This window comes from Akebia trifoliata, chromosome 7, assembly GCF_017979445.1.
Source record: "Akebia trifoliata isolate Shusen 1 chromosome 7, ASM1797944v1, whole genome shotgun sequence".
Taxonomy (NCBI): Eukaryota; Viridiplantae; Streptophyta; class Magnoliopsida; order Ranunculales; family Lardizabalaceae; genus Akebia; species Akebia trifoliata.
The window spans coordinates 31,306,109-31,323,684 of NC_141381.1; the positions used below are offsets into that span (position 1 = coordinate 31,306,109).

Genomic DNA, 17,576 nt, shown 5'->3' on the forward strand with positions numbered 1-17,576 from the left:
ATTTTTCATTTTTCTAACATCTCTACAATGCATGGGGGGATTAAAAGTTTGAAAATCCATTCATCAGACAATTATGATCATCTCTGGTTGATAGATTACTCGATGAAAGAGATCTCAACTCCAATTTGATCCCCCCGATGTAATTTTGAATGGGAGAAGGTAAGTGCCGACATACATACATGGCAGTACAGTTTGATTTATAAAATGCAACCTCAAATACAGATTCCTGCTAGTAACCTTGAGAACTTGTTAAGAGAAACATCCAACTGCACAGAATCAATCTATAGGCAGCATAACATCAACATTCCTCACCTTATAATTTTTTTTTTTCTTTTTCTACCAGCTTCCCGCTCTTACCTCTCATCTTACGCTGTCACTCTCACCCAAATATACCTCGAGTTAGGCGAACCCCACCGGATGAGTGGAAAAAAAAAAAAATTTACAGTTTCCGGAAGGGGAAGGTCATTCATATATATTGGTTGCATCAGTTGGTCAGGTTGCCATCCTTCTCGACTGGTGGTACTGGAGGGGGAGGCCCTGCAACAGATTTTGCTGCACTCCTGATGTTGTGCCGCTCGTATACCTTATCCCTGTTTTCATCCCACCATTCTTCTGCGTGTTTCTCACTGAAACGTTTCCGACTGCAGTGAAGAACCCGATAATGAAAAAATTAACTCAAATTATTGAAATAACATTATTGTCCAACAAATATAATTTACCAACAATATTTCTTATTCAGTAATTACATTAGAATAGTCTTGGTTCCCTGTAATGGCAACCCGAAAATAGAGGTGGTTAACCAACAAGTCTGGAATAAACAAAGGCTAACTTTTAACTATATGATGACTTGTAGAAAAAGTAACATATAAAACTAGGGAGGTAAAAATCATTGTGAACTCTGCCTGTGTAGATTTTTCTTGGGATCAGTAATCTTGCTTCCCTATGTATAGATGTGACACTGGATTTAGTCAACATATCAAAACTTTGCCAACAGATCGACAAGATTATTTCGAACTCCACCTGTGTAGTGTTTCTTTTAAACTACATTACCAGTCCCAAGCCCAGATAAAGGAAGACTACGTAAGATTGGCAGTCAATGTAAAAAATTCGCCACCTCTTAACATGAATCCTGATCATATGTTAAGCACAATTTAATGGGGGAACAGGATTCAGTCAACCAACCCCAAATTTTGGAGTAAGGGTTCGAAAATGATGACCCATAAGATTGTTCTGCAAAGAAGACAAGAATAGTTCAATTATAACTGAATTGCCTAGAGGCACCACCAAGGCTAGAAACCTGTATGATGGCAATTGGAAAGCCCCCCCCTCCCACTTCCACTAACAATGGTCCAAGAAAAGATGAGTCGTGTGGATTATGAAGCATTAGCAGATCTCTGATTTCCATTTAATTGGAGTCCAAGATGCCTTGTGGGCTCACCCAGAACCTTGACAATTTGGTTCAATCAATGCATCACCAATTTCTGCTAATTACAAGAGAGCTGCTGTAGAAAATGAACTTTAGCAACCACTCTCTAGGGGCTGTCAACAGGTGCTTGGTTTTGTCCTTTGTCACACTCCCATTCAAGATGTGCATCTAAACCCTTTCATAATCGACTTTGAACACCCCAAAACCAGTTCCAACGTTATTTTTTTATGTCTCCAAGGTAACTTGTGGATAGGGCTCATTAAAGCAAAATAAGGGGAGTTCAGTGGGTTAGAGACTGGTGAGATGAGATTCTTGAATGGATGCAGTGTTTGGAAATGTATTGTTATGAATTTACCAGATTCCAGTAGGAGGATTGCATCCAGGGTTGGAAGTGGGAAAAAGGTTAGATTTGGAGATCGATGATATGGTGATTCACCTTTCTCTATGCAATTCCTATTGTTGTTTTCTACATCTTAAAAGAAAAATAATAATCAAACTATTGATGCTTTCATAATTGGCAATGGAAGTGAGTTGCCATGGGACTTAGGCTTTGGGAGAGGTTTTAATGATTGAAAGGTTCAAGATATAATCAATCTTCAAGATATAATCGGAGGATGACTGGATAGGTCTTTCTTGATCAAGTCATGGTATTCTTCCTTATTGCCGAACTCCCCCAAGGATTTTTCAATTGCTTCTATTTGGGGTCTAAAAGCTCAACCTAAGGTAATTTTGTTTGGTTAGCCACTTTGGATAGAAATCTAACCACAGATCATTTGATTAAGCAAGGTTTCATAATTTCTAACTTTTGTTTCTTTGGTAAATCCACAAGTGAGAAGATAGATCCTCTATGTATTCATTGCTCATTTGCTAGGGAGATTTGGTTCATCTCCTTTCCTTGATCCATACTCATTGAATTTTTCATAAGTATATTCTAGCCCTATTCCAAATTTGGCAGATTAAGGCATTTCACAGGAGGGAATTTTGCGGGCACTAGCACTTTTTGTTTTATGTTGGGGAACCTAAAAGGAAAGAAATAGAAGAATCTTTAAGGGGAATGAAAAGTCTCTTCAAAAAGGGATCATTAGCAGAATAGGCTTGTTTTTTTTTTTTTTTTTGGGTGTAAGATTTATGACAAGTTCAAAGGGGTATTTTTTGAGGACTTTTATTAAAAAAAATGGGATTCTATATGTTTAGATCCATTCTAGATATATCTCTAGCTTGTCATTAGGTAGGTTTCTTGACCTTTTAAAATAAATTTATACTTATCAAAAAAATAATAATAACAAAAGAAAAGAAGAAGATGAAAGAACCTATGGCTTGAAAACCTGTATCTCTTCTCTAAAGGACATTACCAGCTCTACAAAAAATGAATTCAAAAAGCATGTAAAGATGTGCTAAGAAAACGAAGGAAGCAACGCATAAGGAAAACTATACGTAAGCTGCATTCAAGAAAATTACTCGTAGATAGCAATAATGAACACTCATACCTGAAGCGTATCCGCTTAAGATTTTTGCCACCTCCTGGCAATGAGGAGAGGGTTATGTATACACCTGGTTCATCTTGCACTACCCACTCTGCTTGTTCAGTTTGCACTTTGGTTCCATTGGATAAGGGAGGATTTGTTGAGTGACCATTAGACTCGGGATCAAGAGAGGTTATGCTGCTCAAATGTTTTTCAGTAGGATTACTGGAGGTGTGTCCAGCATTTGAAGCTGATCTACTGCTGGCAATAGGTCCTTCGGGTACTCTTTCAGCCATATCCTTCAACTGCCCAACATTGAACCACACAGTAGTAGCAGAAGTTAGAACATTGAATGGTGAAGGATTGGTACCACAAGTAAATCAATAATGAAAAGCAAATGAAATAATGAATAATGGTATATCAATTTTTAATTGTTTCTACCTAATGTGCAACAGTAATTAGTGCTCAAGTACACATGTTTTTCTCTATTTTTCTTTTCAATTACCAATGCACTTCGTACAAAAAACATAACATTGAAAGGGTAATCAGGAGACAGCACCTATCATTATTATTAACATAAGAAAGGTCAATGGCACAAGTTTGGGTTCTGCCCTTTAAAGCAGTCACCATCTATAGAACAGAGCCATATTGGTATCAAACACCAATTCGAAGTATTAGGCACATTGGCCCCCACAAACCCATAGGGTAACACAACCCTACAGTTTATTGCATGTGGTGGAGATATTTTTTGAAATACTTTATTTCATTGTAAAAATACAAAATAGAAATAACATGTTTAGAAGAGATGATAAACACTGCAACATGTACCAAAGAATATTTCATTTTTAACCTCAAAAGTTTCTTGTATCACCACTTCCTCATTTTTTCCTTTCTTTTGCACCACTATAAATAATATCTAAATTTTACTTCCAAAGCTACACAAAGCCAAAGATTAGGTCATCATTTCCTTTTTGCTGCTTCTACCTTTCATTTCTTCAATTTTTAATACAATAGCCAGAAGTCACAAACCAATCGTGCACATTCTAGACCATCCAGTCCATTAAATTAATAAAGCCCATACGACCATATGTATGACAGGTGTCTCTATTGTCCCACGTAATCCCTAAAGCACTATAGCATGATAGGACAGCAGGTAATTAGTAGAGTTGAGACCCACCCTCGTGTACCTTAAAGGTCTATCCTTAGACCCTAGGAGGATGGTACTTCTTACATGCGTGCCACTTGTGATCTTGTGACAAAAATCAACCTATTTTTGTCTTTCAGCAGATTTTTTTTTAAGTATTGGCCTCAGATTCGTCTAAAAGTTTACCAGATATTCTTTGATCATCCAAAACATGTTACTGAAGAGATGGTAGTAATCATCTGACCAAGTGAATCTTGGGAAACATTCACCCCTTATGTGTGTTTTATGAAATAATCGGCCACTTTTTAAAAGTATAACCGGAAGTGTGTTCCATTGATGGCGGGACCCACTCTTTTGCACTATCTTACACTTCTTTATAAACTTTAAATGGTGGACCCATTTAGTAAATATTACCAAGCGTGCTTTTCATAAGTGCAGAGCTCCACTTTGTGGATAAAACACATGTTTGTGTGTTCCATTACAGGCCCACTGACTGAGTGAAACAAATGATGGAGGAATTGCACCAGTTGCATAGAGTAGTGTTGGATAAAGTAATTTCTGATATAAAAAAAAAGGGGTGTGTGTGGGAGGGGGGGGGGGGGGAGACAATATAAGCGAAGGTGACAATCTCAGTGAGAAATAGCTTATAGATATTGTTTGAGTGTGAAAAAAAATTTGAGCAAAGGTGAGGCAAGAACGAAAAGATGGTTGAAAGTTGAAACATCACAGCATACGAGATCAATGAATGAAATGTGAAATGTAGTTCATTAAAGCATATGATTTCAGCCAGTATAAAACATTGACATGAGTATACACAAGACACCCATAACCGATTGAAAAATACAGGGAAAGCATTTCTAAGAATGAGTTACGTTAAATTCATAAAGCAGTTGAGCATGTAAGAAACAATAAGAAACATAAAAGTAATCATGTTCTGACGAAGAATCTCACCTGTGCAGTAAGAGATTTAATTACTTCCTTTGCAGCCCTGCATTTTGCAGTTTCATCACCTGCTATTGCATTGGCCTCCTTCAATTGCCTTGATGTTCTTTCCAACTCAGCTTCAAGAATTTCAGATTTGCTGGTAAGATCTTCTACCTATAGAACAGATTCTAGTCAAAATCTTCCCATCTCTTCAACAAACTAATATTCCAATCAAGTAATTACACTACCACGAATGAGTTTGATCTGATGCCCGTTAATGAATATGATAACCATCAAAGGAATTTTGCACCCCATGTCATGAAAGAATGAGATCTTTTTTTGGGTGAAAAATGAAAGAATGAGATTTTCACATGCTGTGGTAGTCTAGATATTTCAAAATGGGTAGAAAAAGAAGAAAATCTAGGAAAATTCAGGCAACATATTCCTAACACATTCTCATCCATCTTTCTCCAACTGTGGTGAGACGAACAAAATTTTCTGACATGGGCAAAAGCCTGACGGAGCAATGCCGTGTGGAGGTAGAAAGCCCACAGGATGTGAACTTCTTTTCTCGGAGATGAAGCAATGACAGTATCTGGGGAATAGGCATCGACTAAATTTATGCCAACAACTGTGGTAAAACAGAGGATGCAAGCACCATCTACATCAAGCTTTTTGGGGAAGAGGAAAACTTCTTACGCATCTTCTTCTGCATACCATTGTGGTATGTAGCAAGTGTTTGCTCATTTGAAAGGAGAGGGGGTTGGGGTTTCGTAACATTGAATCCATGAACAATGCACTCTTGAATAAGTGGTGGTGAAGATTTAAGCTGATCACAACAGCATCTAGAGGAATGTCATTTAGGCGAAATAGTGGATCGGGCTGTGTAACTGGAGAGGTGAGAATGTCCTATGGGTTTGGAGTGTTGAGGGCATCTAACATGCATCGTTGGACTTTGGGAAAAGGGAATCTTTCATAATAGGCAAAATCAATATGGTTCGTTGTTGGGATGGTTACTGGTGTGGTGAATCCCCACTCAAATTCAAGTTTTCTGATCTATATTCCATATCAATAAGGAAAACTTGCCATGTAAGAATTTCATGATGCAGTCAGACAATGACATCTATAGGACCTTGGTTTTAACAGAAGTTTCAATGACTAGGAAGTCGACTCTTTGGGCTAGCCTTGGAAGTCACATATCTAATATCCCAATCTCCTCATTCGATGAAGTTGTTTGAGTTTGGATGAGACATGATGGTGTATTTTGGTAAAATCCTTCGGCCATTTCCCTGGCTCATTCGTGAAATTTTGTTTTTCTCGCATCCATTATTTGAGGATCAAAAACCCATAAAAGGTGGCTTTTTTATTTGGTCGACGCCTTAGATAAGATTATGGTTGTAGATAGTTTACTTACGTAAAAAAAAAGACTAAATTCCCTTTAGAACACAATTTCTACACACACACAATTTTTTTTTTTTACATAAAAGCATCATTTTAACCCCACTTTTTGAAATTTCCACTTAAAGCAGATAGGGTCTTACCACTTAGCTAAGTTTGCAGAAAATATCTCAGGCCTCAGTTTTCTGTTGTTGTAGTCTCTTTTATGATTTCAAGCATTTTATTTGAGGAGTTTACATTTAGTTGGGAGCTTATAGCATCTAGGGTGTTTCATTTTGTAGTTTTTATCATACTCTAGGTATGTCTCTTTTAACTTCCTCCATTTTCATTCTCTTATTTTAGTAATTAATATAATTTTACTTATCAAAAAAAGAAGTGGAAAACACTGCCTAATTCGTTTCAACAGATAAACCAACAAAAGAAAGTTAATATCTTGTTAAAGCATTTGAATTTAACTACTCTACTCCCAAGTACCACACCCAACCTTAGTCAGATAATGAAGTAAAATGTGTCTATAAATGTGAACTTAAGAGGCGCAATCTCTTCTTAGCATTTATAGAACACTTACTTGTGCCCTCAATTTCATAATTTCTTGGCTGAGACTGTCATTTGTTCGCTTTGAGCCATCAATGACTTCTGGTGATGTAAGAACAGTAAGAGTTGGCATGGGTATTGCAGAACAAGGCGGACTTGGCTTTCTTGAAACAGGAGAGGTTGCCCGAGAAACTGTTCTTGAACCAGGAACAGAAGCAGAGAATATTTTCTTTGAAGTTCCAACAAAGGAATTTGAAAATTTTGACGAGTAAAAGTTTCCCCATTGAGAACTTCCACTGGGAGCGAGACGACTATTGTCAGATTCTGGTCTCTTGTTCTGCTTGGATTGTTTGCTTTCGGCCTGCTTTAATGATTCAACTGAGGAGAGCCTGGAGAGCTGTGCATGTAATTTTGGATCTAGAGTCTCTTTTTCTCCCACGTCATTGGAATTACGATGTATACTTCCACTTCGATTCTTAGCAAATCTAGAAGTTGATCCAGACTCCACCATGGCCTTCTTAAGTTTAGTAAAACAATCATCACATACACGATAAGGCTTGTTAATACTGGGAGCCAAAGCAGCTTTGATAGATTTCCTGCTGCTGCATGCTTTGCAAAAGACTAGCCCACAGTTATAACAGTTATGACGTTTTCTCCTGAAACCAAATGGATTATGGCAACCGGAGCACGTGGAGTTGTCAGCACTAGACACCCATTTATGAAGACAGATGACAGCAGTAAAACTGGAACCACATACTACAGTCTTAACTTGTTTATCCTTCAGAGCTTCCACAAGCGTCGGGGTATTTCTGTCATCATTGTCTCCATGGCCTAAGCGCCCATTTACACCCTTTCCCCAAGTGTAAACCTCAGTTTTTGAAGTCAGAATTGCGACATGATAAGAACCACAAGCTATCTCTTCTACAAAACTATTGCTGATTTTACCTTCAATGCAAATAGGAAGCTTTCCATCAGCTTCAGGACTCCCCAACTGTCCGAAAGCAGTATTCCCCATAGTATATACTCGTCCCGTGGTGGTCAATGCAACCGTTATGTTATGCCCACATGCTACCTGACAAAAGCTTACATCAACCAAAGAAGTCACACATGCCGGAACTAATCTAGATTCTTTATCACCTTGTCCAAGTCGGCCTTTATCACCATCCCCCCAAGTGAACAGCTTTCCAGAAGCTGAATTACCAGAATCAGAAGTCCCAACAAGAACTTCCACAACTGCAGCCGTGTGCCAAATACCACAAGCGACCCTCATTACTCGTAGTCCTTTCAAAGATTCAACTTCCCTTGGCACAGTGGTGCTTCTGCGATCACCATGGCCTAGGGCACCAAAAGTTCCGTCACCAAATGTAAACATTTGGCCTGCAGATGTCACAACAGCGGTATGCCAAGCGCCACAGGAGATAGATGAAACATGTATACCTTCCATTTGACCACTTATTTTTTTAGGGATCCAGTGACTGACTTCACTCCCATGCCCAAGAAGACCAGAGTTGTGAGTACCATCACCCCATGTGTAAAGATCCCCAGATAATGTAACAGCACATGTATGATACTCTCCACATGCAACTAGTTCAATGTTCATGCCAGTAAGAGTATCAATAAGCTTTGGGTGGGAAACATCGGTTTCCACTCCATGTCCAAGCCTCCCCCCCGACTCCTCTCCCCAGCTAAAGATCTCCCCTTGTTTGGTGACTAAAACAGCATGTCTACCACCACAAGCAATATTGTGGACATCAAGAACCACTGTTGATTCCAATGCCTTAGGCAAAAGTGCATCTATCTTGACTGCAGATGAACTTCCAACCCGGTGCGTACCACCACCCAGCATCCCATCACCAACTCCTTCTCCCCAGATATAAACATCGCCTAAAGCTTCGAACTCTTCATGATAAGATCCCTGGCTTGATGAGCTTACTGCACTAGACAAACTAACTCGAAAAGTATCAACTCCAGAACCCCGATTATTGGAATTATCTGCAACCCCAGTTGACAATGAAGATAAAGAATTGCCAACTGATTCTGACTGAGTCACACCCTTGGCGGCTGCTGTATATAACATCACATCAGAAAATGCCTTTCCAAAACCATTCAGTGGAGGACTTTCATAAGGATACTGAATTCGTTGGGTGTCTCCCGAATCCTGTGAAAAATAAAATAATTGACGAGAGAAATTTAACTGAAAAAACCCTTAGATTAATAGTGTTATATAAACAGCACAGTAAAAAAGCAAAAAACCTTATTCAGTGCATCGCTACTGGCACAAGGTGAAATCAATGGAGAGTTTCTTCGAGTATGGGAACTTAGACCATCAGAAGAAGTTCCATCGCTTCTGGATTCGGTTCTCCACTTGCGATAGTTACCACGTGAAATCAACGCCTTCAGACCAACAAACCATACTTCAGCTTCATCCTTATCCTTGCATATCTGTCAAAGGGCAATATGATGCAACCGGGACAATTATAATGTATAAGATGCAGATATAAATTTATAACATGAGTAATATGCTAACATATGCATATGAAGAATAAGACAAAAATAACACGGGGAAACTTTATCTGAGGATTCATGTTCACTACATAGTAAATTAAATGTGGAAGTTCTTTGTGCAGAAAAGAGAGACCGAAAAAGTAACACTTACCAAATCCAAGGACCTGTCATTGTACATAAGAGAAAATGATTGGTATTCCTTCTCTGGCCGTGGATACCGCTGAAATATTGCCTGGAAGAAAAGTCTCATATCATACCCTTCATCATGTACCACAGATCTCAGTTCAGTGAATAATAAGTTAAATCTAAGATTAAGAAAAAACATTTGTAAAGGTTTTAGTTGAATCCTAAGATTATAAAATACCAGGTATCAAGACTTCTTTATAAGCAATCATCAGGGCCCCCACAAGAATTTATGAAAAGGCATTTTTTTTTTTTTCGATAGATAATTTTTTTAATTTATAAATCCATCAAAAGGAGGTTGAGAAGACCTGCCAACTAAAAGGTAAGAAGAAAAAGAAAATGCTACAAAGGAGAATTACAATCTCCCATTACTAACAAGGTTTCATCTAAAAGGGAGGTCCTCGGAAAAGAAAATCCTTTGAATTCCTCAAAAACATAAGCCCTAAAATGTTGATAATGACCTCATGAGTAGAATACTCCTTCCCAAGAAAAAATTGTGTTGTTCCTTACTTTCTAGATGCCCCAACAAACAGTAGAACGGCCAAACTCCATAAGGGTGAGTTTGATTGTTTAGGGAAAATAGGTGCGAAATCTATTTTCCATGAAAATCCCATTTTCCATGTATTTGATTGATTTTCTCCATGGAAAATGGTTTTTCATCCTCATCCAAAAATCCAACAAAGTGTAGATTTTCACTTTCCCATCTATCTCCAAGGGAAAATGAAATCCACCCTCAAATCAAAACCATAATCTTGTCTTCTTCTTCCCCGCCACCACCATCACCGCTGTCGGCCAACCTCCTCTCTCTCTCTTTTCTTTCTTTTTTTCTTCTTCTTTCTCCTCCTCCTCCTTCTGCTTCGCCCTCTCTTCTTTTTTCTCCTCCTCCGCCCTCCACGCCCCCCCCCCTCCACCATTACCCCTAATCCCCACCCTCTCTCCCCCTCATCCCCTTATTCCTCTCCTTCTATTTTTTTTTTCCAAACGTGATCAAACACAAAAAATCAATTTTCCCACCCTGCCCATTTTCCCATGGATTTCATTTTCCATGGAAAACGAAAATACATGCGACCAAATACACCTTAAATTCCTTTCTCTATTTCTGAAAGCCCGTGATTACCAACTCTTGAAGTGCTCTAAAACTGATCTAGGAAGAATCCAATGGAACCTAAAGAGGGGTCCAAGATAAGACCAAATAGAATGGGTAAAAGGGCAATGAGCCAGAAGATGTTAAATGCATTCACAGTTGGATCTCAACATAAGTATTTCACATTAGCATGAGAGACAGTGTGAGAAGCTTCCATGTCACAAACATAATTAATGACTGGTCATCCTAAGCAAGGAAATGATATAATGCTCTTGTTTCAATGGATCATACATGTATCCAGAACACCCATGATTCTTTTCCATGTAGTTATTGAATCTGAAAGCATCTTATGCAATGGAAGCCAAGTCGCAACAATGTAGAAAGGTCACAATCAATATAAGTATGCAGGTATATGGTCCAAGAATTTGTTTTCAGCCTTAATGTCCCTTTTTATCGGCATTTGTGTCCAAATTATGCCTAATTATTGATGAAATTGTTGGAAGAACTTGCAGTTCACGCGCAGAAGGTTTATTTTGAGATCTTTTAGTCGGATCTTCATTGGCCCTTCTTGTGTGCAATATAAGCCAAGCCACGACACTGGTTTATGTCTGTTTCAAATTGAGTTTATTGACTTATATATAAGGCCATAACATAACAGATGAAAATACATATTGGAGTATTAAGCCATTTTGCTTTCAGTTAAAGATTACCACCATTAAATTGCAAAATGAAAAGTTTCCAAGTAAAGAAAGACTATGTGGGCTTAAGACCCATAACTCAGTTGGTTTGACACATTGCAAAACAACTTTGAGGTTGTGGGTTCAAGTCAGTCCAGATCACCCATCAAGAAAAAGAAAGACTAGGTCAACTATTTCTCTTGTTTGTAAAAATAAAAATTGGATGCTGGTATAAAAATAAAACGAGTTCGCTTTTGGTCAAAGGCCACTTTATTATACTGCACTATCTACATCCTTGAAGTGAAGAAAGGATTTAAATACAAAATATTCCTTTTTTTGAACATGTTACTGTTACTGTAGATAATAAGGTGACTATCAGTTTACAGAACCAGAGAAACAGTGACAACCACAGGTATGAGAAAATGAACAAAATAACCAATGAAAAAAAGGTGGATTGAAACCATGCACACATGCTTTACCACAGAGTAAATTCCGGAGTTATTTGGGATTCAAATTCAGAAACCAAAGAAAAATAGAAGTGAACAATTTAACCAGCAGAATAAATAAGGCATCATGTTCTGCATATGAGAATACGCAATCCGTTTTTTCATTTCAGTTAAGGAGTGGGTGGAACTCTCCTGCTTGAAGATTTTAAAGAAAGAAGGATATGACTATGCACAAACTTACAGTACGCTGTCCAGGTATAATCCTTGACACATGACTTAGTTTGAGCTGTTTCTCATCTTTGCCAGAGTACCATACTAATGAGGACTCGTCCTGAAAAATAAACAAACCACCTGAGGAAATTGAGGTGAATAATGAGCAATTTCTTCAATTCAAATGGCAACAGAAAATTACATCTAGGGCCGAGGATCAAATGTTTGATAACATGGAGATTTGTGACATGGGTGAGACAGCTTGAACCAGAGATGAGGTAGGTCATGATCAAGACTCTTGCTACAACAGTTCAACTAGCAATAGGGTAAAAGGTTGGGGCTATAATTTCCGTTCTTTGTTAGAAGGTCGGGGCTATAATATCTTTTCTCACAAAAAAAGGAATTTGTGGTCTATTCTTCCTTCGGCCATAGCGTGGGGTCTCTGGAAGGAGATAAACAATAGGGCATTCAAAGGCAAGGAGAATAACACGTATTTGGTGTTTATGGAGATACTAGGGTTGATGTTCTTTTGGGCTAGGCTAAACAAGGAGTTTTCCCTGATTTTCTTTGAAGATTTTGTGTTTAGATGGGAAAGCTTGTGTAGCTCTTGGTATTGGTCATTTTACTTGTGCTTGCCATTTGTTTTTTTATTTTGCTTAGTCATTGTTTTTTGTTCTTCTTTTTGGGGGACCATCTAGGCCTCCTTTGTACTCTCTCTTTTTTCATATTTATAAAATCTTTATACTTAATATATTAAAAAAAAGTCACAATTAGGATTATTTCCCATTGAGATTTCAGCTTCACTATATATATAAACAATTATAATGAGAGAAGGCAGAGTTGATGTGATTCGACACCAAAATTTGAGTGGTCATAAATGTCCTCACTTTTATATTTAAACTTATTATAATTATAATTAGGGTCATTTTGGTCAAAAACCAAGAAAATTACAAAAATATCTTAATCTTCAAAACACTCTTTTCAATATTTTAAATCTTCCACCTAGGTAAGCATCGTGCAATGGACAAATGCTATTTAAAAATCTTCCAAAGGTTCACAAGATAACATGCAAAACATTATGAAAGCAGAAAACTGACGGGATCATATTATATCCATGGAAACTTACACCAGCAAGCCTGAATGGACAGAACTTTGGTTTCCCTCTGCGCCCATACTTTAGAAGGTATGCCCCTTTTTTAAGAGCTATAATGGCCTGCACATCCAAAACATGGACTGAGTGCACCTAGAAAGATCATTAACAGTACCAAACAACACAAAGAAAAGTAAAATAGGTGAATTTGTGACAGAAAACCCATTTAAAAAAAATGTAATGTCTTGTTCTCACAAAAAAATCACTAGAAAAGCACAATGCTTTGTCCTAAAAGACAAGTACCCAACAATGCAGCATTGCTTAGCTTTGGATCCTCCACATTGACAATTTGTGATGATATACAGAATTACAAAGACAAAAAAAAAGAAAGAAGAATTGAAGCCACAAGATGGTTGATAAACTGACAATAATTTTAACATTATGAATGACCAGAAGGTCCATAACTTTTAGGTAAGAAAACTACCATCCAGATAAATAAACCAAGGGAAGAGAAGATTCGGGCCTATTAAGCTAACACATACTAATTTTCTATGCATTAGATTTTTTTACTTTTTTTGATAGCCAAAGAATTTATTAAGGAGTCCTCAAAGAAGAACAACTCAAGAACAAGAAACAAAAGAGAAAAATGAACTAAAAAAAAACAATACCCAGACCACACATCCCCCACAAAAAGGATCACCCATTACAAATAAAATCCCATCTAAACAGAAAGTCTTCAACCTGGACCCCCTTAATTCGTGAACTTGCTTATACCAATAAAACAACAAACCCACATAACTAAAGATGATTTCTTGCAGAGAAGTCTCCTTCCCATCAAAGATTCGCCCATTCCTTTCTTTCCACATGCCCCAATAGATAGCCGGTGGAATACAATTCCAAAGAATCCTCACTCTTCCGACAAAGTTTGTGGACCTCTAACAATGAAGCAACGTCATAATTGAGTGAGGGGCACACCAAAAGAAATTGAACAAATAAAGTAATATAAAACCTAACAAGCCATCCCACAATGAATGTGGAGATGGTTTATAGACTCTTCATTAGACTTGCAAAGAAAACAAAAATCCACAAGGACCACACCCCTCACTCTACGATAATCGTGGGTGAGAATCTTATCCAAGGCCATTAGCCACAAGGTCATTTTTGAAGGAAGAAACGAGGGGGGCCAAACTGAAGCGACAGGGAAAGGGTTGTCCATGGAAGCACCAAGATTTCAAAGTTACTAAACTCCATAGTACTCAAGCTTCGAGTGATTCAGAAAATAATATTGCACCATAGACATTGCAATCATAAATAAGGACTTGGTCCACAACGAAAACCAAAAGATAATTCTTTCACCATTTATATACAAGTAGCAAAAGGGGATAACTAGAAGAATTCTTACTAAGGCATTTCTTTCAAGGTTACATGAGCAAGATCAATATCTTGTCTGTGAATGTCAATGACGGATCCATTAGGTAGCTATCCATTTATGTTATATAGTGACTTGGACCCACAATACTCTGTGTCTGAAACAGACAGACTGAAAAGTGCCATTGATCTAATTTTCACCTATAACAGTTAGTGATCAAAAATCAATAATTACCTGGGTTTTTACATTTGTTACAACTTCAAAACACTTACCATATGATGCAGGCATAGCAAAGTCCTGATTGGTACATACTAAAGTATATCGATAGGTCACCACCACCAAGAGGTTGCAGATTTGATCATACCTTACCGCCATTGAAAAGATAGGGCACTTCATGCTGTAAAATTGTAATATAAATGGGACTTCAAGACGTCCCAATTTTACCAAAAGGGACCAGTGTCAAGACTCTATCTAACACTTCTAAGCACTTTTTCTACACAAAATGAGTTTTAGGGAATAACAACCACTATACCATATAACTAAGGCTATGCTTGTTAAATACCAGATTTTGGCAGCATAAAGGAGAAATATTTTGGAAACTAGTAGCGACTATAACTTATCTTATGCAACATTTTTCGTCTAGTTCTAGGGACCTAATAATTTGGGTCGACAGTCAACTGCATTGGTGCAATCTATAATAGTTTCATCATTTCTCAGAGTTAAGAAAATAAATTAAACTCGCAAACTACTTAATTCTTTTTTTTTTTTTAAATAGGAAAATAAAGAAGCTGAACTAAGAGTTGCGAATGCGTGATACCTGCTCTACATCCCTCTCAGCTGGACTAGTCCTCTGAAGCTCAGCCATTCACGTTGAAGAATCAAGAACTGTCCCCCTTCAGAGTAAGACCGATTTGAATAACATGAAATATCTTGAAGATAACAAGAGATTGTCCAAATCCGCCCCATAAAATACCTCCCAACGAATTCTTCGCTAAAAGATGGGAAACCAAATTCTTCATTTATTCCATGTTTATGAAGAAATCTATATAAAATGCTCTGTTCATGAACTCCTCCACCAGAAACCTATTTCACAAAGAAATAACAGCTGAAGACGCTCTTCTATAGTGAAAGCTTCGCAGCTCGATTAAATTCAAATCCGAAATCACCCAAAACACGAAAACCCTAGAATTCTGATCTAGAGTTAACGAATAAAACCTGAAATTGGCAAAACTCAACAAAAAAGAAACGCTTCCATGGCTCCTTCATATGCCATCTTTCGATTTATGTACGGTCATGCTCATAAACAACTTTGTAAGCTCTGAAACAGCTTAAAACCCTTAGATGAAACCTTAAAGTTTAAAAAGTTCCGTCCAAAAATCTCGAATATCTTCGATTCAACAAAATTAAACCTCAAAACACCATTCAAACCCTAGAAAGTTGTAAAATTAGGGCAATGTAGAATATGTTTACCTACATTGCAAGAAAAATTGAAAAAATCCTTCTGTAGTCGGCCATGTTCAACGAATCTAAGGTTGTTCAGCTTCAATCAAGGAGGAGAATCGATCGACAAGCTAACAGGTACGATTCATGGAGATTATAATATTGCAGGTGTAGCGATTCCTGCGAGGAAAAACGGAAGAGGTCTCGAGTTTTCAATCGAAGGCTTCGAAATTTTTTTTGATAAAATCGCAGGTTTGATGAGGCTTAACGTGCGCCTCTCTCCCTTCGGGTCTCCCCCTTATATTAACTGTTTTTTCTCATTAAATCCATTTCTCCAGGTTAATGCCACGTCAGCAACAGAATTCGTTTGCTTAGCCCGACTATCAATTTGATGTGATGGCTGGTTTGTCATTTCTCTGTTAGAAATTGACAAATATGTCCGATCGAGACAAGGAAAGATGGACAAAATGACAAAATGAAGGTCAAATTGACCGAAATAACCCTCTAACATATTCATAATGACCGTTTTAACCGGTTGTTGCAGAGCCAGTTTCTTAAAACTCGACGACTTGCGTCAAATCGGATGTACCAAATAATTAAATATTTGTATTTATAAAGATAGCTGCTATTGTCACACAGACTTTTGCTAATGCCACACCAATGCCTATGGAACCAAAGATTTAAACAGTGCAACTTGGTTCGGTTTGAGGTCAGATTAAAATCGAACCAACATAGATTGATTCCACTAAATAAGAATCAGAATCGAACCAAATTTCATTAGAATCAAATCAATCCAAACAGAACTAAAGTCAGTTTAGTTTGGTTCGATTCGATTCTATGGGTTGCCAACATTCTATAAATTATAAGTAATAATTTTTAATGAAAAAAATAAATTTATAATAAACATAAAATTTCATACAATAAATCACTAATCTAGCCATAAAAAAATCATTAGTTTATCCATAAAAGACTATTAATATATTTCGTAATTTCTAAAATAATTCAGAATATATATATTGCATAAGGGTTCAATTCTCAGTTTGGTTTGATTTGATTTGATTCTATACAAGTTTGATTTGAAAATCATACCAAATTGATCAGTTCTCCATTTTCATAATTCGAAATCGAATCGTGACTTGTTCCAAATCAAATCGAACCACTCCAAAACTATCAGTTTGGTTCGATTCTTAGTTTGAACCAAACTAAGTTGCACCCCTACAAATAATTGCACACAATTGGTGTGGTGTTAACAAAAGTTGGTGCATCAATAATATCTCTCGTTATAAAATATTGAAAAGAGTAATGATAATCTGACACCACACATGACGTACTCTTAATACTCTCCTCACGTGGGATGTGCCAAAATCATAGATTTCCTTTTATCGGGACACACAACAATAGATCTATGGAGATGTGCAATTGTGTATCCCGAGGCATACAGTCTATGGTTCAAGCACATGCCACATCAGGAGAGTATTTTGAATATGCCACATGGGGGAGTCAAATTAACATGACTGTATTGAAAATAATTTTAATATTTCAAAATTAATTAACTAAATTTTTTGTTGAATAAGTTTTTGTTTTTTTTTCATAACGAAGGGTATCCGGGCCAGTTTGCGCGCACCAGACTAGTCCCTACGCCCCGCACTCAGGCTATACCCGACTACATGGAGCGGTGTGTGC

The 17,576-nt window shown here is 37.4% G+C and overlaps 1 protein-coding gene across 7 annotated transcripts; it reads right to left on the reverse strand.

Moving 5' to 3' along the window:
• Positions 1 to 95: 95 nt before the first annotated feature.
• On the reverse strand, positions 96 to 16,247 carry LOC147399040 (PH, RCC1 and FYVE domains-containing protein 1-like). Of its 7 annotated transcripts, none has more exons than XM_086448441.1 (11): positions 15,928 to 16,247; positions 15,669 to 15,771; positions 15,271 to 15,536; positions 13,121 to 13,207; positions 12,026 to 12,115; positions 9,546 to 9,626; positions 9,143 to 9,331; positions 6,924 to 9,047; positions 4,985 to 5,131; positions 2,914 to 3,194; positions 96 to 641 (listed from the first exon to the last, which is right to left on the reverse strand). In XM_086448441.1, the coding sequence occupies exons 3-11, from the start codon at positions 15,316 to 15,318 to the stop codon at positions 485 to 487; spliced, it is 3,204 nt and encodes a 1,067-aa protein (XP_086304567.1). In that variant the 5' UTR covers positions 15,319 to 15,536; positions 15,669 to 15,771; positions 15,928 to 16,247; the 3' UTR covers positions 96 to 484. The 7 variants fall into 7 exon arrangements, with proteins under 7 accessions (XP_086304567.1, XP_086304564.1, XP_086304565.1 ...); XM_086448438.1 differs by having other exon boundaries at positions 15,924 to 16,247; XM_086448439.1 differs by having other exon boundaries at positions 15,669 to 15,789; positions 15,924 to 16,247.
• Positions 16,248 to 17,576: the final 1,329 nt, after the last annotated feature.